Source organism: Schistocerca gregaria, chromosome 3 (assembly GCF_023897955.1).
Source record: "Schistocerca gregaria isolate iqSchGreg1 chromosome 3, iqSchGreg1.2, whole genome shotgun sequence".
Classification (NCBI taxonomy): Eukaryota; Metazoa; Arthropoda; class Insecta; order Orthoptera; family Acrididae; genus Schistocerca; species Schistocerca gregaria.
In genome coordinates this window covers 786,537,437-786,564,704 of record NC_064922.1, presented here as the reverse complement: position 1 = coordinate 786,564,704, position 27,268 = coordinate 786,537,437, and the positions used below count along the sequence as shown (strand labels likewise).

General features: G+C 38.1%; 1 protein-coding gene across 1 annotated transcript in view; it reads right to left on the bottom strand.

Moving 5' to 3' along the window:
• Window positions 1–3,236: 3,236 nt before the first annotated feature.
• The window catches only part of LOC126354232 (dnaJ homolog subfamily C member 16), a 162,753-nt gene continuing 138,721 nt past the window's right edge, over window positions 3,237–27,268 (bottom strand). Inside the window, exons 12-13 of the mRNA XM_050003727.1 lie at window positions 21,131–21,262; window positions 3,237–3,855 (exon numbers count right to left, since the gene is read on the bottom strand). Coding sequence (XP_049859684.1) covers window positions 3,715–3,855; window positions 21,131–21,262 — 273 coding nt within the window. The 3' untranslated portion in view covers window positions 3,237–3,714. The remainder of the gene's footprint in view (window positions 3,856–21,130; window positions 21,263–27,268) is intronic.

The following is a 27,268-nucleotide window of genomic DNA, read 5'->3' as shown; positions in this document are numbered from 1 at the left end:
CCAATGTCTGCTGTCAGATGCACATTATATTAAGTGTTAATCAAAGATACACTATTCTGTAAAGAGAAAGGAAAAACATAAGCAAGAACTTTTCATTAATCAAATGAAAACAATTGTTTTGAAAGAAAGAATGTATTTGCATGTATAATTGGTTTTCTAGTATAAAGGCAATACATGTAAAATAATTTGTACTGCATTTTCAATGATGTTCTTGATTTTATAATGCAAATAGCATTTGCGACCATACTATAAAATATTATTAGAAACCTAGAGCAAATTGCAATGACCTGTTTAAAATGCAGAAAAGTCACCAGAAGTTTATGGCAGAGTGCCATTACACAGTCCTTGCAATTCACTCCACATCGACGACTTACCCTGAAATTTTAATGAGCATGTAAGTATTGAAAAATCAGTGTCCCATCATTCACTGCAACTTTAGAGCAGTAAGCTTGCATAAATAACAATAATAATATAACAACAACAACAACAGCAAGAAGAAGAAGAAGAAGAAGAAGAACAACAACAAGAATGATTAACCAAGAAAGCACTGCTGAAAATTTTACACATTAAATAATAAATAGCATAGGAATGTCACAGGGATAAGGGAAATGATAAAAGTTTACTTATTGCAGTGAAATGCAGAGGGAGATATCAAGTTTAGATGTGCAACAAACTATGATAAACAATGAGAGAACATTAATAATTACAAGAACTGAGCCATTCACTTTTCCCGTTATAGACTCACATATAACAAATAGATCAGTTCTGCTCTAGGCTATTACAATTACATTTCCCACCCTCACGTAAACAATATGTATGGCACTTTGGAAAATTTGTCAATCCCCTAGGGGATTACAAGGCTTAATTTGTTTTTAGTAATATTCCATTTCTATTTACAGTCTACAGAAAGTTTTACTGAACAGCATGTACTTCCAAATAATGCTCATTTACAGGAAATAAAAATATATGTGAAAGCCCCCCTGAATGACAGACATTCTTAGAATCTTCATAAATTTTACAGAATATTATGTACAAAAAGCAAAGACAACTATGTACCACCCTCCCTCCACCCACACACACAAATGAAGTTGTGCATGACTAGGAATGTATGGGTGGGCTTGGAGGAGGGGGGGAATAGGACAGTGCAACTAAGTATGAATGTGAACATAATGAGCCTTCTTTCTAATGCTGGGAATTCAAAAAATATACGTAACTTAGCTTTTTATGCAAATATGGTACATTACCCGCCACATGTAACAGAAAAATAAATAAAGCAAGAATTCTAAAAAAAGACATTATTGTACATACTGTCATTTTATGGGGGTCTGTGAAAGCTGAATGGGAGCCAATGGTACAATTAAACTGTATAATATCACAGAGTGTGTAAATATAAAATAAAAAGGTCATATCATGACAACATTGTACAAACGGACCTTTAATTAAGAATTCTGACAGTTTCTCAAAAATTCAGCATGAAACATGAACACTTATACACTGTTAAAAACTGTAGTCCAAAAAATAATGTCTTATTTTGCAAAACACTGTATAAATTCTAATATGAAATTACAATCATTGGCTCACACACAGAAACAAAGAGACTAATGACAACTAATAAATACTAACAACTACAATTTTTTGCTTATGAAAAATGAAATATCAAAATCTAATATTTCCTTTCACTCTCATTAAGCATAACTGAGAAGTTAACCTTAAGCACAAAACAAGTGTGTTTCAAAAATTCTGATAAACAAAATGTTAAGACTTATTCATCAGACTTTGTATTTATATTCATACATAATTTTCCTTTCTTCAGTGAAAGCATTTTACCTTCTACATTTTAGACTACATGTCTCATCATTAATACTAATTTGTTAAAAATCTTTATTTACAACTGATTGTATATTTTGTGTCATCACGTGCAATTAAATTTATCAACTTTAGTGTTCATTTAATTGGTACATTGTATCTAAAGTCTTTGTATTAAAGTAAACTAAGATTTCTCTTCAATATCACTATGGTATATATAACTATAAGTTTTAATAACATATTTTCTTCCTTTTATATATTGAATATGTTTTAAAAAAGAACAGCTACAGTAAACCATAACGATAGAAATTACAGGGAAAATGTTTAAACAGGTTATTAAAATCAGCATAGTAGCACGATTCAATAGGATACAGTTCATTTGAAGTAATCACAGATACAGGGAACAGCATACTCCCACAAAATGTAAGGCTAAAATGGAGTATGTCTGTCACTCAAACAGCCAATAGGACCTCAAGTGTTAAAATCTTATTTGCGATCTGACTAGATAAAACATTACATTTTCAGGGAAACTAGTTTTTCCCTCTTACAGAACAAAGTCAATGACTAGAAATTATACTAAAAGTGTAAATAACTCTATAAATTAGATAATAAGATGCACTTCAGTTACAGAATATTCTTTTGTAAAGAAATTTTGTCTCATTCCTATTCCATATGCAGAAACTAAAATTTAGATTAATAGAATATATTAAGAGTGAAATACAAAAAAGGGTATGTTGCCTTCTACTTAACAAAGTATTAAGTTATTGCAGGCTGAATCTGAAGACAAAAGTTAAAGATTTTGCTGCAACTGTAACTTCCTTTGTGGTACTACCTACATAAAAAAGAGCTTCCATAGAGCATCATATAGTGAACTGAATGAATTATCGACCAGAAAGCTCAATCTTTATTCTATACGTGGTCCTAATTAACAGTGTTTTCAAAAATACTCTTCTTAAAGATATATGAACTTTCAAGACGAATGTTTCTTTGCTCTTGGTTAAGCAGAATCATGCAATATCTGCAAAAAACATCAATTGATAAGTGACACAGAGTCACTTTCTAGGAGGCAACGGACCTACATTAGCAAAAACTCTGTAAGCTAAATGGCAGTGAAAATCTATATTTCAATGCAAATGGAACAATGTCCTTATAGTTGATGAAGTCTCTCTGTTTTTTCCAGGAGTCCTTCAATATAATTAAAAACATGGCATAAAATATCCATGTTGCAAATATCTACTAATTTCAAGCTGCTTCAGTTCTTGCATAATAGGCATCTGTATATTTGTGGTGAAGGACATAATTTATTTACAGAACTATTATTAAAAAATCAACGAGATTTTTTTCTTTTTGTAGAACTATGTTTCACAGATTGTTCCTCTACACAGAGAGGGATTATTTTCCCCTATGAAGTTTGAGTTGTGATGCACACTGTGAACACAGTTTCTCAAGCTATGCTTCAATTGTTCTTAAAACTGTAACAGTATTCAGAATCTTCTCCGATAATACAATCAAATTTGCTCATAGCACAACAACAGCTGCATAAATGCTAAAAAAACAACATTCTTATCTCTGTCAGTCATGGGACCCTCAAAATGCCACATCATAAATAATACACTATAGTTTTTTTAGTAACAGCCAGGTTAACAAAGTACATTCATCTTCTAGAAAACAACAACACTCCTTAATCACATCACAGCATTTGGGAGAAAGATTTCCAATTAGGGTACAGAACTTCTTCGGAACTTGGAACTTGCAGAAACTTTAAGAGAAATGAGTTTCTAAGGAATTTATGAAAGTTATGTACATAATATTTTAAAATGTTTTAAATTTTTATATTATTTTACAAAAGCAGACAAATTATACTTCTTAGTACAGCACCTCTTGTTATACAGATCATTGGCCAACTGCCTATTTCAGTGGAAAATCTGGCCAATAATTTATATAGTATCGTTGTGTTGTTCCTTCGAACAGCCTATCAAGCCAATTGGGTAAACCATCAAGAAGGTTACCTTGGAATACAACGTTGCTGTATTTGTCAGACAGTAGACCCTGCAAAAAAAAAAGAAAAGAAATCAAAAATACATCTGCAATTCAATCTGCTCCTGTAAGAATAATCTGAATTTCAATGTTCAGAGGTGTGTGGTAAATTTGAGATTGTGACTGCTGACATCATTTTACAGTGTCTGCCTTGTCTTAGAAATGCATCCCATGGCTATGTTAAGAGCAGATCAGGCTATTTCACTAATCAACACTTGGCACACACAAACACAACCCTCACATTTACTGTACAGATAAATAGCCTATTAGTCACTATCAACTGCCTACTGAAAAGAGAAATATAGCTAGTAACTAATGTAGCATTCATGTTTAAAAAGTCCATCAATTGGTCTCTTTCCCAAGAGCATTCAGTTAGTATTTTGTGTGATGTTCATTTAGCAGTGTGCTAATTTTTACTGACACATTTAGATACAGTATGATCATGATACTGAACAACATTTGAATGTCAGAATACTCTTTGTTGCAAAATAACATAACCCTGCATACAGAAAGTTGCTGACAATTACTATACCGGGGACATACAAGGATGAATGATAAATGCTGCATTTTGTGTCACTGTGAAACTCTTTTCCCACCAATTTGGTTAGTTCCTTTCAGCACTAATATGGATATACAAAGAGTAACATGTATCCTTGTCAAGATGCTTGCAATTCAATCACAACTCATCTTGCCTGTGACAGCTGCTGCAGTATTGAGACTTTCACATCCACCAGCTACAAACAGCAATAGCTTGTGCCCACAAGCCATGTGACACTAAGCATCCAACGTATTCCTCTGCAGGGCAGCTTTATGTCACCACCCAGCAGCTTAGCAGTGAGTGCGGATTCCAGTCTTGATCTCGATGTCTTGACTTAACATGGCAAGTCCAGCCAGTTTACCCATCAGAGCACAGTGGTCACCAGTGCAACCTATGCCACCTGTGCCTAGACAGTGTTTTACAATTGTGACAGACTGAGTGCCCAACATGCACCTACAAGAACTGCTATCACACTCGAAAGCTGTTTCGGTTCTAAAGTTATGGTGTACTTCCTCTCATACAACCAAACCTCCAGATGTCAGACACTCATGTCGGTACCCAACGTGTATGTTGAAAGACTGTCAACCAAAACATCAATTTAGTTGAAAGTAGCAAAAATATAGAGTACATTTGTATTAGATAGATGTGTTGGACCAGAATCCTTTCTGATGAAAACATGGTCGAGAACTTATGTGTGTCTTGTAATTGTGTCTGTCTGCAAATTAACATGTCATATTTGTGGTAAGTACAATGTATCTTTCCTACATTGTTGACAACGCAACATGGAGTTTCCATTCTTTTAAGCTGAATAATCGTATTTGCTTGTAAACCATACTACTGATATGCTTTACAAATTAACTGTAGGCACTGTGGCACATCAGCGAACTCATAAAAGCGGCATATGGGAATGAAATCATGTTACTTTAACAGTGTCGGCATGGATATGGCAATTCTGTGCATGACATACAACAGTTCCAAACATTATCGTCATATGGAGATGTGTCACAGACAATTTCACTGTGACAAAAAACAATATGATACTAAAATATTAGTAGAAGTACTAAAGGCACAATTTAGTGTTGAGGCTCTGTATGGCATGCTACCAGGTACATCTTCAGAAAATTTAGCTGCAACAGGTGTCAATATTTGATTACATAATTCAACAACAACATTTAGCTTTTAGCAATACTGTTTACGTTTGGCCGCAGTGGACGTATATAAATAGCAGTTTCTGCCCAACTTTAAAATCATGGAAGTTGTGTTTATGGTTGAGAAATAATGGGGATGAGCAATGGCAAATTAAAATCTCCTCTCCATCTTTCCAAGGCATGAGTTCTGCCACACTCCACTTTGTTGTAAAAGGGAAGGAGAGGACATAACTAGTGAGTTTAAAAAATTCATTTTATGGTAAATTTAAATTGCAGCTCAAAACATGCAACAAGAATTGTGTCCACACAAACTACTTTACTAACAATAATTTAAAATAACTATTATCTGCACATAAATATTCACAAAAGTAATCAATTTTCACTTACTGGTATAGGAAAATATCTAGTGAACATAATTAGGAAAGAGTTAGATGTATTTCAATAACGGGCATTTAGTATGCATGAACACAACTGCCAGTCAGAGCACTCAAAATACGCTACCAAATTAACGGTCGAGCACGTGAAAGGTGCCTACACAAGGATATGTTAAATATTGCAACATAACTCACTTTTGTTACTGACATCATTAAAATGTGCACAGGTTGGTTTCACTCACTCTTTTTTAGATGGTTTCTTTATTTTGTGTCATATTACACGCTATGAAACAGTGTTCTGCAGTTTCTGTAACAAATGAATTGACTGCAAAATGAAAGATAATGTCAAGCACAAATTTAAATCTGAGAAGTATGCCATTCACCATCAAGACAGTGCTGCTGCTTCTCAATGAAAAGACTTATTGGAAGCTTGGGGAATCTAAGTGAAGAAAACAAGATGATAACTTCAAACAAATGTCAGTGGAAGTTTTTGCAAAAGTAAATGCTCCATTTGTGGAAACCCTGAATTCTGCTTCTGGATTACTAATTTCGCAGACAAAGATCTACCCTGCACAAAAAGATCTACCCTGCACAAGACAGGTACAACAAAATGAATTACCTTGGCAGCCAGTCAAATGAGTGTGGGCTGCATTTGCTTGAGCATGTGTTTGTATATAAGGCATGTTCAAAAAATTCCGGAACATTCATAATTTTGTGCCAAGAAAGTCTTGGAGCAAAATGTGGTTGGCATCCTTGCATAAGCCTGTGTTTAATGTGTACTGCTGGAAGTTTCATTGCTATATGTCTTGTTAGTTGTTGTTCAGTGCTGTATTAAGTAGAACTTTGTGTTGCACAGTCTGTGGATTGCAGAGATGGCAGACTTAGAGGAGCAATGCGTCTGCATTAAATTTTGCATGAAACTCGAGAATTTATCTACAGAGACAAACTAAGTGATGCAGAAAGTTTCTGGTGATGAGTGCTTAAGCCGTACTTGGAGTTACGGATGGTCACAATTTAAAAATGGAAGTTAAAGATGACCTTCATTCAGGATGTCCTTTGATGTCTACCAATGACACTCACGTCAGAAATGTCAATGAAATTGTGAGTACCAATTGAAGATTGACCGTCCAAGAGATTGCAGAAGAATGTACAATTCCAGTTGGATCATGTCATGAAATCCTGACATGGCATCTTGGAAAGGAACGCGTTGACAACAAGTTCTTCCCATGGCTCACAAGTCAAGACCAGAAAGACCTTCGCCTCGCAATCTGTGAAGAGCTTTTGGATCTCGCAAATGAGAATGAGATTAAACAATAAAAACTCCAGGATGGAATTAACAATATTAAGAAAAGCAAAGTTGCTACTAAACATACAGCTGAGATGCCAAGTAGCAGATAGGCACAACAAAACACACACACACACACACACACACACACACACACACACACACACTTGTGCAAACAAAATGCACACACACGACAGCAGTCTCAGGCAACTGAAAACACACTGTGAGTTGCAGCACCAGTGCATGATGGGAGTGGAGATTGAGTGGGGGATAAGGAGGAGGCTGGGATGGGGAGGGGTAGGAGTAGTATATTAGGGGTGGCAGACGGTGAAGTGCTGCAGGTTAGATGGAAGGCAAGTGAGAGGTGGAGAGGGAGGGGGAGAAGCGGAAAGAAAGAGAAGTAAAAGGACTGGGTGTGATGGTGGAATGACGGTTTGTGTAGTGCTGGATTGGAGCAGGGAAGAGGCTGGATGGGTGAAGACAGTGACTATCGAAGGTTGAGGCCAGGAAGGTTACGGGAACGTAGGATGTATTGGAGGGAAACAGCTCACCTGCACAATTCAGAAAACCTGGTGTTGGTGGGAAAGATCCATATGGCACAGGGTGTGAAGCTGTCATCAAAATGAAGGATATCATGTTTGGCATGTGTTCAGCAACAGGGTGGTCCACTCGTTTCTTGGCCACAGTTTTCAGTGGCTGTTCTTGCGGGCAGACAGTTTGTTGGTTGTCATGCCCACATAGAATGCAGCACAGTGGTTGCAGCTTAGCTTGTAGATCACATGACTGGTTTCACAGGTAGCCCTTCCTTTGATGGAATAGGTGATGTTTGTGACCAGACTGGAGTACATGGTAGTGGGAAGCTGTATGGGACAGGTCTTGCATCTAGGTCTATTACAGGCATTACAGGGGTATCAGCCATGAGGTAAGGGGTTGGGAGCAGCTGGTGTGTAAGGACGGACGAGTATATTGTGTAGGTTTCGTGGACGCTGGAATACCACTGTTGGAGGGGTGGGAAGGATAGTGGGCAGGACATTTCTCATTTCAGGGCACGACGAGAGGTAGTCAGAACCCTGATAGAGAATGTCCCAGGACTGGAGCAACTGAATTACATTTTCCCCCAGGGTTTCAACTACCTCTTGTCATGCCCTGGAATGAGAACTGTACTGCCCACTATCCTTCGCATCTCTCCCACAGTGGTGTTGCACTGTCCACCGAACCTGCACAATATACTCGTCCATCCTCACACATCCCCAGCCCCCAACCCCTTACCCATAGCTAACAACCCTGTAATAGACCTAGATACAAGACCTGCCCCATACATCCTCCCACCACCAACTACTCCAGTCCGTTCACTAACATCACCTATCCCCTCAAAGGCAGGGCTACCTGTGAAAGCAGTCATGTGATCTACAAGCTAAGCTGCAACTGCTGTGCTGCATTGTATGTGGTCACGACAACCAACATGCTATTTGTCCACATGAAAGGAAGCTGATAAACTGTGGCCAAGAAACAAGTGGACCACCCTGTTGCTGAGCACGCTGCCAAACATGACATCCTTAATTTCAATTACTGCTTCACTGCCTGTGCCATGGGGACCCTCCAAACGAACACCAGCTTTTCTGAATTGTGCAGGTGGGAGCTTTCCCTGCAATACATCCAACGTTCCCATAACCTTCCTGGCCTCAACCTTCACTAGTTGCTGTCCTCACCCAACTAGCCCCTTCCTTGTTCCCATTCCAGCAGTACACAGCTGTCATTCCACCATCAAACCCAGTGTGTGTGTGTGTGTGTGTGTGTGTGTGTGTGTGTGTGTGTGTGTGTGTGTGTGCACGTTCACTGTTTATTTTTGTCGCAGGCCTTACTGGCCGAAAGCTTTATTTGTTACAGTCTTTTGGTTGTGCCTAAATAAGAATCTGATGTTATGTAAAATAATCAAAAAAGAGGGACAAACTGTTAATCAATGGTACTATTGGTACATGTTGCATTGTTTGCTAGAAAATGTGATTAGGAAACCGCCGCCTGAAATGTGGGAAGACAATTCATGGCTCTTGCATCACAATGACACACCTGCACATTCATCCCTGTTGGTGCACAACTAAAGCACATTGTGCTGCCTCATCCTCTGTACCCTCAATACCTGGCCCAAACGGACTTCCAAAGTGGAAAACCTTGTTGAAAGGCTGAAGATTTGCAATGATATATGAGATAAAAGAAAATTACCAGAGATGATTCGTGTGATCCATCAAAAGGCGTACAGAGACTGCTTTCAGAAGTGGAAACAGCATTGAGAGCATTGCATCAATTGTGGAGGAGCGTACTTCTAAGGAAACCATGCACAGTAAGTAAAAGATGAGCGTAGAAAAATCCTGCTATGTGGAGATCCATAAACACAGCAAAACTAGATAATGTTACTAATGCTTTTCTGAGCATTTATGCAGCTTTGTAATGATGTCACTGGTCAGCTGTGCAACAAGGATAACAACACACTCAGCCTCTACTGTTGAACACATAGCCACTGATATTGGAACAGAAAACTGTGACTTAGTACTGAAAAATCTGGGACTTTCAGATCATCTATGTCAAATTGCACAAATAAAAGTTCCTATGGGAAAAGTAGCCAAGTTACATGCATATAAATCACTCTACTCCAAATCAGCCATGCAATATTTTACTGTACAGTTAAGTCGTGAAACCTGGGACAATGTATATGAACAAACAGATGCCAATAAAAAAGTTCTGTCATCTTTTGTCATCGTTTAAGCCCAAATTTGAAGAATCGCTTCCTGAAGTCCTATTTCCGGTTGGAGCACAGAGCAATATGAAATGGATTACAAAATCACCCAAACCTTCGGACAACTCAGCTCTATAAAGAATACATGCAGTGGCCTTGGTTTTTTAAGCTACTACAAAATCTACACTCTCAAACACTACAATCAATAAATCAGGCAACACAATCAGTGATCAAAAAAAGCTGGCTAACTTCATAAAATCATACTTCATCAGTAATGGAAAAGAACTGCAGAGCAAATTTCCAAAAAGATCTGATATTCCAGTGCAAAATTACGTAAAAAATTCAATGGTTCTGCATTCCACTACTCTGCGAGAAGTAAGCAGTGCCATAAAACAATTAAAAAGCAAACCCTCACTAGGATTGGATGAAGTCCCAGTTTGTGTGTTAAAAGAGTGCCTAGACAGCAATAAAGCCCCAGTAACTGACACCATTAACCAGTCTTCTAAGACTGGTTGCTTCCCAGACTAACTGAAACTAGCTGAAATCATACCTCTTCACAAAAAGGTGATGTTGAAAACACAGAAAATTACAGGCCAATAACTTTACTTCCGGAATTTCCTAAAATAGTGGAGACTTTAATGAAAAAGAAACTTATGAGCTACTTAAATAAATATAATCTTCTCTGCAAGGAATAGCATGGCTTCAGAAAGGTCAGAAGCACTGAAACAGCAATAGCTCAGTTTACAAAAATTGTTCTTGAAGCACTAGAAAAAGATAGTTATGTAACTCAAATTTTCCTAGATCTATTGAAGGCCTTCGATACCACTGATCACAACACTCTTCTACACAAATTGGAGTCTCTCGGAATCAGGGGAGTGGTAAATAAATGGTGCCAATCATACCTAAACAACAGTGCAGAGAGTAGAAATTTCACATAGCACATCCAAATATGTGATTAATCACTTGTTGACAAATGCCAATGGCTGAAAGCTTTAATAGTGACACGTCTTTTTGTTGTGCCTACTTGGAACTCAGCATCTCTTTTAATATTGAATTACAGGTAAAGTGCACTAATTATATAACTTATATGTAATTTTTACCACATGATAAGAGTATCATATCTCACTGCCAGTCAAAACAATATACAACAATTACTACAAATTTCTTGTGTGGTCTAAATTACCAAAGTTATTTGGTCTTATACAGGGTGGAGAAAAATTGTGTAACAAAATTTTAACCCTGGGTAACTCATACCAGTAGGAAAAAAATTACTAATGTACCCCATGAACCATGAACCTTGCCGTTGGTGTGGAGGCTTGCGTGCCTCAGCGATACAGATGGCCGTACCGTAAGTGCAACCACAACGGAGGGGTGTCTGTTGAGAGGTCAGACAAACGTGTGGTTCCTGAAGAGGGGTAGCAGCCTTTCCAGCAAATGCAGTGGCAACAGTATGGATGCTTGACTGATCTGGCCTTGTAACACTTACCAAAACAACCTTGCTATGCTGGTACTGCGAACGACTGAAAGCAAGGGGAAACTACAGCCGTAATTTTTTCCGTGGGCATGCAGATTTACTGTATGGTTAAATGATCATGGCGTCCTCTTGGGTAAAATATTCCAGAGGTAAAATAGTCCCCCATTCAGATGTCCGGGCGGGGATTACTCAGGAGGACGCTGTTATCAGGAGAAAGAAAACTGGCGTTCTACGGATCGGAGCGAGGAATGTCAGATCCCTTAATCGGGCAGGTAGGTTAGAAATATTTAAAAAGGGAAATGGATAGGTTGATGCTAGATATAGTGGGAATTAGTGAACTTCGGTGGCAGGAGGAACAAGACTTTAGGTCAGGTGCATACAGGGTTATAAATACAAAATCAAATAGGGGTAATGCAGGAGTAGGTTTAATACTGAATTAAAAAAAATAGGAGTGCAGGTAAGCTACTAACAACAGCATAGTGAACACATTATTGTGGCCAAGATAGACACGAAGCCCATGCCAGCTACACTAGTACAAGTTTATATGCCAACTAGCTCTGCAGATGATGAAGAAATTGATGAAATGTATGATGAGATAAACGAAATTATTCAGGTAGTGAAGGGAGACGAAAATTTAATAGTCATGGGTGACTGGAATTCGAGAGTAGGAAAAGGGAGAGAAGGAAACATAGTGGGTGAATATGGATTGGGGGAGAGAAATGAAAGAGGAAGCCGTGTGGTAGAATTTTGCACGGAGCATAAATTAATCATAGCTAACACTTGGCTCAAGAATCATAAAAGAAGGTTCTATACATGGAAGAATCCTGGAGATACTAGAAGGTATCAGACAGATTATATAATGGTAAGGCAGAGATTTAGGAACCAGGTTTTAAATTTAAGACATTTCCAGGGGCAGATGTGGACTCTGACCACAGTCTATTGGTTATGAACAGTAGATTACAATAAAGAAACTGCAAAGAGGTGGGAATTTAAGGAGATGGGACCTGGATAAACCAAAAGAACCAGAGATTGTACAGAGTTTCAGGGAGAGCATAAGGGAACAATAGACAGGAATGGGGGAAAGAAATACAGTAGAAGAAGAATGCGTAGCTCTGAGGGATGAAATAGTGAAGGCAGCAGGGGATTAAGTAGGTAAAAAGACGAGGGCTAGTAGAAATCCTTGGGTAAGAGAAGAAATACTGAATTTAATTGATGAAAGGAGAAAATATAAAAACACAGTAAATGAAGCAGGCAAAAGGGAATACAAACATCTCAAAACTGAGATCGACAGAAAGTGCAAAATGGCTAAGCAGGGATGGCTAGAGGACAAATGTAAGGATGTAGAGGATTATCTCACTAGGAATAGAAGAAGGGACTGGTTGGTAGGACATGTTCTGAGACATCAAGGGATCACCAATTTAGTATTGGGGGGCAGCGTGGAGGGTAAAAATCATAGAGGGAGACCAAGAGATGAATACACTAAGCAGATTCAGAAGGATGTAGGCAGCAGTAGGTAGAGGCTAGAGGACAAATGTAAGGATGTAGAGGATTATCTCACTAGGAATAGAAGAAGGGACTGGTTGGTAGGACATGTTCTGAGACATCAAGGGATCACCAATTTAGTATTGGAGGGCAGCGTGGAGGGTAAAAATCATAGAGGGAGACCAAGAGATGAATACTCTAAGCAGATTCAGAAGGATGTAGGCAGCAGTAGGTACTGGGCGATGAAGAAGCTTGCACAGGATAGAGTAACAGCATCAAACCAGTCTCAGGACTGAAGACCACAACAACAACAACACTAAATTATCTTCACTGTTGAACTTATTGTGATTATAAGCTGTTTCTAGGAATAATAAAAAAAACTCTGTAGCAGAACTATAAGTATTTAGAATGAGATGTGCTAGTTAAAAATTAATCATAACAACATAATTTCAAGTACAATTTGTTTTGTGCTCTATGTTTCCTTTAGTTCTACTTTTTATATACCAGGAGGTTGGGTGTACTAAGTGTATGCCTAGATCTCTCCCCTCTTCTCCCCCTCCTCCCTCCTCTCCTCCCTTCCCCACCCTCGTAAATACACAACAAGTTTACCACATTAATATTGGCCTTAGACTGTGGTGAAGATTTGAGAAAATAAGAAATCTGTGAAAATAACAAAGGAAACACAGACGATTTCTGTCATACGGAACAATGCATGCTATACAGCACATGGTGTGCTGCTGAAATAGCAGTACTTCTCTTTGATGTGGGAGCTGATTTCAAACTCGTAATATTAAAGACCATCAGTTACTGTAATATAATATACAGGGCAGAGAAAAATTGTGTTATGAAATTTTAACCCTGGATATCTGACGTTAGTAGGAACCAAAATTATTAATGTTGTGTAGGTCAACAAATCACCATTTTTAAACTACGCAAACTTGGCACCACCTGCTCCAATTGGCTGTGAGATTTCCCTGTTACCATTCTTTATTTGACAGGCAGTGCTATGGTTGTCGGTTCACAAATACAAACGTCCCTCACCCCGTCACTGCTCCAACATTATACATTCATATGCGTCAATCGACAACCATAGTGCTACCCGTCAACCGACTAACGGCTACAGGGCAATCCCATGACCAATAGGGGCACATGGCACCAAGATTCCATAGTTTAAAAATGGTACATTGTCGACCTATACAACATTTGTTGTTGTTGTTTTCAGTCATGAGACTGGTTTGATGAAGCTCTCCATGCTACTCTATCCTGTGCAAGCATCTTCATCTCCCAGTACTTACTGCAACCTACATCCTTCTCAATCTGCTTAGTGTATTCATCTCTTGGTCTCCCTCTACGATTTTAACCCCCCATGCTGCCCTCCAATACTAAACTGGTGATCCCTTGGTGCCTCAGAACATGTCCTACCAACCGGTCCCTTCTTCTTGTCAAGTTGTGCCACAAACTTCTCTTCTTCCCAATTCTATTCAATACCTCCTCATTAGTTATGTGATCTACCCAACTTACCTTCAGCAGTCTTCTCTAGCACCACATTTCGAAACCTTCTATTCTCTTCTTGTCCAAACTACTTATCGTTCATGTTTTACTTCCATACATGGCTACACTCCATACAAATACTTTGGAACGACTTCCTGACACTTAAATCTATACTTGATGTTAACAAATTTCTCTTCTTCAGAAAAGCTTTCCTTGCCATTGCCAGTATACATTGTATATCCTCTCTACTTCAACCATCATCAGTTATTTTGCTCCCCAAATTGCAAAACTCCTTTACTACTTTAAGTGTTTCATTTCCTAAGCTAATTCCCTCAGCATCACCAGACTTAATTCGACTACATTCCATTATCCTCGTTTTGCTTTTGTTTATGTTAATCTTATATCCTACTTTTAAAACATTGTCTATTCCGTTCAACTGCTCTTCCAAGTCCTTTGCTGTCTCTGACAGAATTACAATGTCATCGGCGAACCTCAACGTTTTTGGTTCTTCTCCGTGGACTTCAATAACTACTTCTAATTTTTCTTTTGTTTCCTTTACTGCTTGCTCAATATACAGATTGAATAACATCGGGGAGAGGCTACAACCCTGTCTCACTCCCTTCCCAACCGCTGCTTCCCTTTCATGCCCCTCGACTCTTATAACTGCCATCTGGTTCTTTTACAAATTGTAAATAGCCTTTCACTCCCTGTATTTTACCCCTGCCACTTCTAGAATTTAGAAGGGAGTATTCCAGTCAACATTGACAAAAGCTTTCTCTAAGTCCACAAATGCTAGAAATGTAGGTTTGCCTTTCCTTAATCTATTTTCTAAGATAACACGTAGGGTCAGTAATGCCTCACGTGATCCAACATTTCTGTGGAATCCAAACTGATCTCCCCCTAGGTCAGCTTCTATCAGTTTTTCCATTTGTCTGTAAAGAATTCGTATTAGTATTTTGCAGCTGTGACTAATTAAACTGATAGTTCGGTAATTTTCACATCTGTCAACACCTGCTTTCTTTGGGATTGCAATTATTATATTCTTCTTGCAGTCTCAGGGCATTTCGCCTGTCTCATACATCTTGCTCACCAGATGGGTGAGTTTTGTCAGGACTGACTCTCCCAAGGCTGTCAGTAATTCTAATGGAATGTTGTCTACTCCGGGGGCCTTATTTTGACTCAAGTCTTTCTGTGCTCTGTCAAACTCTTCACGCAGTATCGTATCTCCCATTTCATATTCATCTACATCCTCTTCCATTTCTGTAACATTGTCCTCAAGTACATCGTCCTTGTATAGACCCTCTATATACTCCTTCCACCTTTCTGCTTTCCCTTCTTTGCTTAGAACTGGGTTTCCATCTGAGCTCTTGCTATTCATACAAGTGGCTCTCTTTTCTCCGAAGGTCTCTTTAATTTTCCTGTAGGCAGTATCTATCTTACCCCTAGGGAGATAAGCCTCTACATCCTTATACTTGTCCTCTAGCCATCCCTACTTAGGCATTTTGCACTTCCTGTCGATCTCATTTTTGAGACGTTTGTATTCCTTTTTGCTGCTTCATTTACTGAGTTTTTATATTTTCTCCTTTCATGAATTAAATTCAATGTTTCTTCTACTAGCCCTCATCTTTTTACCTACTTGATCCTCTGCTGCCTTCACTACTTCATCCCTCAAAGCTACCCATTCTCCTTCTAATGTATTTCTTTCCCCCAATCCTGTCAATTGTTCCCTTATGCTCTCCCTGAAACTCTGTAAAACTTCTGGTTCATTCAGTTTACCCAGGTCCCATCTCCTTAAATTCCCACCTTTTTGCAGTTTCTTCAGTTTTAATCTACAGTTCATAACCAATAGATTGTGGTCAGAGTCCACATCTGCCCCTGGAAATGTCTTACAATTTAAAACCTGGTTCCTAAATCTTTGTCTTACCATTATATAATCCATCTGATACCTTTTAGTATCTCCAGGGTCCTTGCACGTATACAACCTTCTTTCATGATTCTTAAACCATGTGTTAGCTATGATTAAGTTATGCTCTGCGCAAGATTCTACCAGGCTGCTTCATCTTTCATTTCTTAGCCCCAATCCATATTCACCTACTATGTTTCCTTATCTCCCTTTTCCTACTCCTGAATTCCAGTCACCCATGACTATTAAATTTTCGTCTCCCTTCATAACCTGAGCAATTTCTTTTATCTCATCATACATTTCATCAATTTCTTCATCATCTGCAGAGCTAGTTGGCATATAAACAACTGTAGTAGGCGTGGGCTTCGTGTCTATCTTGGCCACAATAATGCGTTCATTATGCTGTTTGTAGCAGCTTAGCCGGACTCCTATTTTTTTATTCATTATTAAACCTACTCCTTCATTACCCCTATTTGATTTTGTGTTTATAACCCTGTATTCACCTGACCAAAAGTCTTGTTCCTCCTGCCACTGAACTTCACTAATTCCCACTATATCTAACTTTAACCTATCCATTTCGCTTTTTAAATTTTCTAACCTACCTGCCCGATTAAGGGAGTTGACATTCCACACTCGGATGAATGGCAGTTTTCTTTCTCCTGATAACAACATCCTCTTGAGTAGTCCCCGCCCAGTGATCCGAACGGGGGACTATTTTACCCAAGAGGACGCCACCACTATTTAATCATACAGTAAAGCTGCATGCCCTCAGTAAAAATTACAGCTGTAGTTCACCCTCGCTTTAGTCGTTCGCAATACCAGAACAGCAAGGCCATTTTGGTTAGTGTTACAAGGCCAGATCAGTCAATCATCCAGACTGTTGCCCCTGCAACTACTGAAAAGGCTGCTGCCCATCTTCAGGAACCACACATTTCTCCGGCCTCTCAACAGATACCCTGTGAGACAGAGAGGTGAGCCATATCCATATCGAATCTGAGTTTCAGACTGACTGGGAAGAAATCATATATAAATAAAACAGAAAGAAACTTCCACATGGGAAAAATATATTAAAAACAAAGATTCCAAGACTTACCAAGCGGGAAAGCGCCGGCAGACAGGCACATGAACAAAACACACAAACACACACACAGAATTACGAGCTTTCGCAACTGGCAGTTGCTTCGTCAGGAAAGAGGGAAGGAGAGGGAAAAATGAAAGGATGTGGGTTTTAAGGGAGAGGGTAAGGAGTCATTCCAATCCCGGGAGCGGAAAGACTTCCCTTAGGGGAAAAAAAGGACAGGTGTACACTCGCACACACACACACATATCCATCCGCACATACACAGACACAAGCAGACATATTTAAAGGCAAAGAGTTAAGGGCAGAGATCTCTTTGCCTTTAAATATGTCTGCTTGTGTCTGTGTATGTGCGGATGGATATGTGTGTGTGTGTGTGTGCGAGTGTAAACCTGTCCTTTTTTTCCCCTAAGGGAAGTCTTTCCGCTCCCGGGATTGGAATGACTCCTTACCCTCTCCCTTAAAACCCACATCCTTTCATTTTTCCCTCTCCTTCCCTCTTTCCTGACGAAGCAACTGCCAGTTGCGAAAGCTCGTAATTCTGTGTGTGTGTTTGTGTGTTTTGTTCATGTGCCTGTCTGCCGGCGCTTTCCCGCTTGGTAAGTCTTGGAATCTTTGTTTTTAATATATATATATATATATATGGGATTCCCCAAGGCTCAACCTTAGGTCCACAATTGTTCCCCATATATGTGAATGATCTTTCATGTAATACAAGCAGAATTAGTTCTTTTTGCAGGTGGCACTAATATTGTGATCAATCCAAGCATACACACAGAAACATAGGAAATAGTACACAGTGTTCTTAAAAGTGTCATTGACTGTTTTTCAGTGATTTGTCTCGCCCTCAATTTTAAAATGACACATCATATTCAGTTCTGCAAAAATAGGGGCACTTCACCAATCATAAGGTTAACACATGGTGAGGAAATAACAAATAGGATGGAAACATCAAAATTCCTACATGTCCATATTGGTGAGATTAAATTGGAGAAAGCACATTTTCGGACTCCTAAAAACTTAGTTCAGCTATATTTGCCCTTTGAGTCATTGCCAATCTTAGGGAGAGACAAATCAGTAAGTTCACATATTTTGCATATTTATATTCGATAATGCCATGTGGAATTGTGTTCTGGGGTAACTCTTCTTTAGGAAAGAAAGTCTTCATCTAACAATAACGTGCTATCAGAATAATATGTGGTGGTTACTCACAGTCATCTTGTAGACATCTGTTTACAGAGTTGGGCATTATGACTACTGTTTCACAGTATATTTATTCTCTCATGAAGTTTGTTGTAAATAATCCACTACAGTTCAAAAGGAGCATGGCGTACACAGTTACAATGCCACAAAGAAAAACTACATTCATTACTCCACACTGAGATTATCTTTAGCACAAAATAAGGTGCATAATACTGAAAAAAAAATTTTTGATCACTTATCCAGTATATAATATTTCTGACGGACAGCAAAGTAAAATTTAATAACAAACTGAGAAACGACTCCTCCTACTCCATAGCATAAGCTTTATTACCATTATGTCTAAAAGGTGTTGGAGAGGAATTAGTAACTCACATCTGTATATCTTTTCTTTCTTTTTGTAAAAACAGCAAGAACTTCAAAATATTCAGAATGTGGCCACATGTACCAATTAATTCATGATGTGAAAGTAAAATCACTTGTTACACATTGTTACGATCTATAGTGCACAATGATCATGGAATATGTAACTAACTTAAACTTAATGACTGTGAGATGGTACACTGGCCAGCCTGAACATGGTTTTTAAGCAGTTTTCCGTGTATGTTTAGGACTATGCTGGGCTCGTCCTCAAATTCCGCCTCCAACAATATGATAAACAAACAATTAAAACACTACTACATACAGAACAAAGTATAAATAATTCACAGACAGATGGTGGAAATAACTTTCCTCTCTTAGGTAACCTTGACGACTGTGGTATTAGGAAGAGCTTCCAGCCACAAAGTTATATAATAAAATTTACCAAATCTTGAAAAGCTGATCATGCACTAGGCAGATTAAAAACTCTAGGAAAAAGACTAAAGAAGTAATGTCTTATTATTTCGCAATGGTGAAATCAGCCTTTTTAAACACCAAAAGTCACAAAAACAAACACATTCAGGTTTTGAAAACAAGTATTAAATTACAGCAGTTCAAAACAAATTAAAATGAAAGTATTGAATTCTAAATGAAATAAAGCTTCTTGCAATATATGTAATAATGTAATGCAACAGATTTATTGTCAGGACATTGTAAACTTTAAATTGATAAAAATTATACTAGTAAGAGCAATGTACAATGTTTAACAGGGAGGGATGTAAACAGGATCTTCAGTCAGCTAATTGAGATTCTAACTTTACTTGAGGGATTAAAATAACACTTATTAGTCTGTGAAATTTAATTCTTGGATTATACGTGAAGTAATCTGAGACAACAGAAATAGAATTAGGTGGACTAACTACAAAAGTATAAGCTCCATATGAGGATGTGTTTCACAATAGAACTAATGCTGGGAAAATGGAAACTTGCAATACTGAAAATCAAAGTTCAAAATCATGAGATTTTTGAATCCTAAGACTGGACATTTCATCCAAGAAATGTGACTTTATGCAACACTGTAAATGAGTTGAAATCGAGAAAAGTAATTGAATGTTTTAGATATAACAATGCCAGACATGGTGAGGAGCTATGACATTTCAGGAAATTTGTCGAAGTGCTGCTAAAACAGAATAACAAAGCTGACGGAAGTGTCTTGATTGTCATTAGGGCTGAGTATGATGTGTGGTTTCTGTGGATATCAATAGATAATGTTGACAGCACGAAAACTTAGCCTCACTACAATACTGTTGTTCAGAAATGGGTCTAAACTTAAGGAATCATTCATATGAGCAATAAGAAAGGTCCACTACATTTTTTGTCACTTGTTTCTTTCTTCAAGGAGGTTGATCAGTGTATAAGAAAGTAATTACTTACTAATAGGTGTAATAAACACTAGTAAATGGTAAGAATTAAAATCCTTTGAAATACATGATGATGATGATGAGTCCCATACTCCGTTTACCGAGCGTAGGGGAGCGACGCGGGAGACCCGCGCCGCCATACTAGGCAAGGTCCTAGTGGAGGTGGTTTGCCATTGCCTTCCTCCGACCGTAATGGGGATGATTGATGATGATGATGAAGACGACACAAACACCCAGTCATCACGAGGCAGGTGAAAAATCCCTGACCCCGCCGGGAATCGAACCCGGGACCCCGTGCTCGGGTAGCGAGAACGCTACCGCGAGACCACGAGCTGCGGACTTGAAATACATAAGTTTAAGTATTTCCTAAACATAGATGATCCTTTGTCCAAAAACAGTTGTTACATTTTCAGGCCCCAAATCAAACAACTACAATTCATTTATTTTACAATCCACAAAAAAATTATCTGCATTTCAAATGAACAGGAATTCTTCAAAAGGAGGGATTAAGTAATTAGAGGTATAGCACAAATTGTACTGGAGGAGGAAACTGGTCATGTCCTTTTCAAAAGAATCATCCTAGCATGTGCCTTACATGATTTACGGAAACCACAGAAAAGTTGCTAAATGCTAAATGGGGATTTGAAGTGGCATCATCTTGAACACCAATCCAGTGTCTTACTAATGTACCATGTCAATTAGAAAAATAATTTTGCATGTTACACTTTCAAACCCTTCTAGTCTAAGTAAAATTTTACTGCCAAAGATACTAGTAAAAATTAGATAATGTAAGGATACTTACATCATCTTGCTGGTACCCTTGCTCAACGTCAGAGGTTTCTGTGTCATCTGATTCACTAGTATCAAAGCCCATAAATGCTCCACTTGTTGCATTAGGTGTATTGCTGATGCGTTTTGTCATTTTTACCATACGCTACAACAAAAAAAAAAAAATTAAAAAAATACAGGTAATAATTAAACAACACATCAATCCTATGTATTAAAAATTAACGTGACTCATGGATAAAGACTTGTCCCAATCAATAGGAGAACAATCAAAAAAGTTGCACTGGCTAAAAAGTCTTATTATCTGAACAAGGCCATGAGATGACAACCCTACTATGGTTACCCAAGAAGTGAAAAGAATACCCATGTTACCACAATGACCTATCAATTGGTTGTAATTGATCATCAGTGGGTTCACATCTGGATAAAGCAGATTATTGCATGCACTATATTCCTGCATCTTTAAGGGAGACATCTGAAAGACTGATGCAGAATGTGTAAATATGTGCTTACATCTTGAAAGTGAGAATTTTTTATGACATGATGGAAACACAAAGTAATAGGCTGCCGTATTATATCTCAACAGTGCTCACTGTACAGGTTTCCATAGAAGGAATGAATGAATGGCATTCGGTATCTCCATGTGATACTAGCCAAATATGTTACAAATCCCCTCTCACTTGATGAGTTACTGTAATGTGAGCACAGGTTTTTTCCCCAAGTGCTACCTGGACCATCAGAACCTAAGGTTTCAATGTCAGATGAAAGATTACTACTAAATTAATATAACAGATAGCCAAGCTGCCATTTCGATGAATCTGAATAAACAGGAAATGATAACTTTGTCTTTGTCTGTCAGCATCTTGAATCTTTGCCCCTTATTGTACTTGAATTTATATTTAGTTTTTGGTAAATACTCGAAATACATTCTCTGGTAAGAATCCATCCATGTTTTTCGTCCAGACCATATCCTAACACGCAGTGCTGATCTCCCAAGTTGTAATTTCAGGTGCATATTGTATATGGTTTAAATTATTTCTACTGAAAATGCATATTGAAACTAGCCTTTCTATTGAATGAAGTGGGTAGTAAACAAATAAAAAGGTAAGGTATTAAGAATGTGATTTGCTTGATCAATAAACAGTCCCTCCAAAAACACCCCTCAGAGACAGTTTATTTCACTAAATTTCCAAACTATGTTTTATATCAATGAACCAAAACATGAGCACTTGCTTGAACGCAATACAGCAGTGTTTTTACATGGCAAGGATTCAACAAGTCCTTGGTAGCTTTCTTCAGGTACGCAGAACCAGATATCTATGCAAAGGTTAAGCAATTCCTGTAAATTATGCCTGTAGTTTGTGGGTGCAGAGCTGGTGCACATAATCTCCCACACGTGTTCCATTGGGTCCAGGTCAGGCGAATTTGTTGACCAAGACATCAATATGAATTCACTGTCATGTTCCTCAAAGCACTGTACCATGATTCTGGTCTTGTGATATGGGCAAGTACCCTACTGAAAGATGCCATCAACATTGGGGAAGATGTCAAGCATGAAGGAATGCAAGTAGTTTGCTGTAATGTTCATGTAGTCCACAACTGTTATGATGCCTTTGATTACTACCATAGATACTATTGAATCTGGGCTTAAAGACCATCATAGCACAATACTGTCCCCGTTGGCCAGTCCCCGTGGCACAGTGAATGTTTTATGCAGCTGATGGCAGTGTATCCAGTCATGACCACGGACCTAGTGGAACAAGCAACGTGATTCATCTACCACATGAAACATTTTCACTGGTGCATGGTCCAATTCATTGAGGCATGGTCCAATGATCTCATGTCCACTGCAATCGTAACTAATGATGTCATTCGGTCAACATCTGAATGGATAGGGGTCATCTGCTGGACAGCCTCATGTTCAAAATGTATGCTGAGTGGTGTGCCCGAAACATTTGTGCCTGCACCTGTACTGTACTCTGTTGTCAGTTCTGAAACAAATCACTGACTAAGCTGCTATGCAGAACATGTAATTCTCCAACCGTACATTCTGTGATGTGGCGAAGGCATCAAACGCCTTGCCATCTAATTGTGGTTGTAATTTCCTTCATCCACTTTCTGTTGCTGCTCACAAAAGCAAATATGTGAACAGTTTCACTATGTCAGAGATGCTTGTTCCCAGGTGACACACTATAATAATCTGTCCTTTGTAAAATTTACTTGTGTCAACGGACTTCCCCCTTTCCAGCCGCTATTGACATCAGAATGACTCTCCAATCGTTCTGCTCAGTTTATGTACTTTCCCTATAACATCACATGATGGGAATAGCATCAAGTGGCATTCAATCTTGGGTGGGCTGTGGTCATTATGTTTTGGTTCGTCAGTGAATGCACGTATTCATCACTATGTCAATCACATTACATGTTCAAATCCACTAAAAGCATGTTCACACAAAGAAAATTATTTTTTTAGAGTACTTTAATCTTTGGCCTTGTACATTCCGTAAATATTTACAGCACAGGTCCTAATATTATTTTTCACATAAGTTAAAAATTTTAAAAATATTACATTTATTTCTTTCAATCTTGGCAAAAGATAGGAAATATTTAAATCAGATTTTATAAATAACATGATTTTAAAATAGCCATAGTTGGCAAAGTGCACCAGCTGATTTCATAGCAGAGTAAGGTTAGTCAAATTTTGTGGCTGTCTTAAAAATGTGTGTTTAAAAGAGTCAACCATATTTCATTGGCAAGAATGTAAGGAGACTTCACTCAAATTAACTGTGGTCAATATGATGTTTAATGCATCAAGCATTAGAAAAGGCAGGTGTGACCGTGGCCCCAAGGTGCATCACTTTATGCTGAGACAAAGCTCATAAATAACAGACACAATTTTGCATTCATGTCCTGATTTCTAGAAGTGGGTAAAAGAATTTTAGCAGCATGTTTAGTGAGGAAAGTTGAGTGAAATTAAATTACATGAAAAAATTGTTGAGTCAGCTAACAAGCTTGTCACACATGGACATCTGAAGATATGTCAAATATGATGCAAACCTGCACTTGTCAGATATGTCCATGATAACTGTTTATTCATTCATTACTTCATTAAATATACGTGAGCAATGGTACAAGTATTTGAAATCATGCTGACTGTGTCATTGACACTCTAGAAGCCATCATTTATTTCTCTGGAATGTTCCTACTGTTCTACCACAACACTGCATGGATAATAGTGGCAGCCTGTATTGTTGCCAGCACGCAACTGTGCTGTGAGGCAGAGCATACGAGACACTGTTAACCAGTAGTGGCAATATATTCTGACCTCCCTCTAGCACCCGTCATCTCATATTGAAGACCTGTGTTGTAACAAAGTGATAAATCACACAGCATCAAAGTGAGTGACAAATCATAATGGCATCTTGATAAACTGAAAAAGCTAAAAGCCTGTGGAGTGTGTATGGAGCACTCAATAGTATGTGGCCATTACAAGAGACTGATAAGCAAAATGAAAGACTTAAATCTGATAACGATGTTGCACTGTACCTATCTTGTGTTTCCTAATTGTTGAACAGACTATACACTTGAAGAAAGCAGGAGATTAAAAGTTGAGGAGAGGAAGGATTCTCTTGTTTAGCTCTTCATCAATTAAGCTTGTCTCTTTCATTTTATATGATGTTTACATAGGCACATAATTACCCGAACCATGTACTGAATATCAGAACATGACCGTCAATGAAAACAATCAATAATATTAAAAGTATGTTCATCACATAAACACAACAGTAACTGACATTGTTAAACTGGGTTCTGAAGAGTGACAACGCTGATTTATATACAATATTGAATTTTCTCTAATTGCCCAAAAGTTTTATTTAAGTTTCAAGAATCTTTCAAAACTCTTAAATATTAGATTTGGAGTTAATTCAAAATTTGTCAATCAAAACACCAGAAATGAAAATTTAGCATCTCATTACACACTTTGCAACTTTAGCTGTCTCAAGTCTAATGTGGAGTTTCCTTACTTTTGAAATTATTTATTTCAGTCTGTAAGGGTACAGTACCCTTAAGTAGTATCAATTACGCACTATGCAGAGATCATACATGGTTTAAGCAAAGACTGCAGTGCAGTCAACAATGTGCGAGTGGGTAAGCAGTAGTCGAGTGTTGGAGTCTGTGGGTGGAAGTCGGGTGTGAGAGGATAGTCCAGCATTTAAGAAAGGGGATGTTATCATTTAGTAGTTTTCACAATAATGGAAGTGGACAACAATGAGTCTCATGACAAGGAGGAAAGATATATATTATGCTAAAATAATTAAAATATAACTTCACCTACAGCATATGCGAATAATGTAGTTCATTGCGAAACTGGGGGGAGGTTACATATGGCGATGCGTGTGTCGGACTTCCATTCCACAGCGATCTTCGGAAACGACAGAGAGGACAACACAGCAAACGGTGAGTCCGCAGCATTTCAGCACAGTAGCGCTTCGAAATTAAGTGAACTCAACATTGTGTAGGAATGAACAGGAAAAGGAATAATCAATAGTGTTTCCGACTTATAAGCTGTGAGTGAACTTCTCAATTTAGAGCATGCATAAGTTATAACGAACAGTGATTGTTATGAACAGTGTTAATATGACTAATTCAGAACAAAATGTTACTGTTACTAAAGACAAGGGAGGACAATTTAATAACGTGGTTGACGGAGAACAAATTAATGTGATGGAAAACACTACAGTTAATTCGACAGAGGGCAGTGGTATTCTTAGTTTTAGTTTGCCTAACAGAAGTTCAACACCGATGGTTATCCAGGGAAAAAAAAACTGCTATTGTCAGTAAAGATTGTATATCTCAATTGTTAGAAGCAATCAAAAACCTTCATGAGGAAAATAGACAGGCGCATGTAGAAATAAAAGCTTTTCATGAAGAAAATAAAGTGGTGCATGAGGAAATAACAAAATTTTATGAGGAAACAAGAAAGTTCCACCAGGAAATCAAAAATGATTATCAGACACTGACTAATGCAATTAGAAATTTGCGACCGGAACTCACCAGCTAATTTGAACAAAAGCATGATGAGCTCTAAAAAGCATGTCAAGACAAACATGAGGCCATTGGCAGGAAATTACAGATCTTAAAATTCCAGTTAATGGACGGTGTAGGCAAATGGAAGATTTTATTTGCAATGTTAATGACAAAGTTAAGGCTAAAGATGACGAAATCGTCCAAATTAAAAGTTCTTGTAATGCCAACAAAGAGTCGTTCATTAAGAGTGTAAACGGCATACAAACGTGATGTGATGAACTAAGTGATGAGGTACATGAGATACGACAAAAGGTTACAAACAACGACACAATGTCAAATGCAATTAATAAAGAAATTTTGTGCAATGAAATTAATGCAGTATTACGTGAACCAGATAACAATATTGTTGGTTTGCCGCAAGTAATTGTTGACAATGGACTGAGCGGTCGAAAATTTCATGAATATGAACCAAAACAAGGCATCCACGCAGTTGCGTTCATTAGACAACTCAAACATGCGTTTCCGAGGCATTATACAGAACATGCTAAAATTGATACTTGCATCAGTCACTTGAAGGGTGGGGCACATATTTGGGGCATAAGTGTATCCAACAATTAAACCAAGTATGAAGAATTTGAAACAGCATTTTTTTTAAAATTTCGGTATAAAGAAAAACAGTGGGATGTAAAATCAAAAATTCTCACACCGCCAAATTATGCAAGACATCACGGTACAATGTGTGAGTTTATGCAAAGGTACTGGAATAACAATGCATACTTGGACGATCTGGTTAAAGAAAAAGAGCTAATGCTTATATTAATCCAGAAATTACCATTTTTGTGGCGTGAGAAGTTAGCACTCACACGAAAATGTGTTTGCTAATTGACCGAATGGAATTGATCAAGGCCGAACACGATCAACGTGAGCGACACAGTAATAACAATTACCCGATCTGTCATAACGGCCCAGCGTGGGAAGGAATCCCAAGTTACGAACGACTGAAAGTATTTGATCGTCGAGACGACGATAGACAAAGGAGAAATGAATACAATGTACAAGACGGATTCAGGTCAAATCATCCGCCGAACTGGCCACAGAATGACAGAGACAGAGGACAGTATCGATT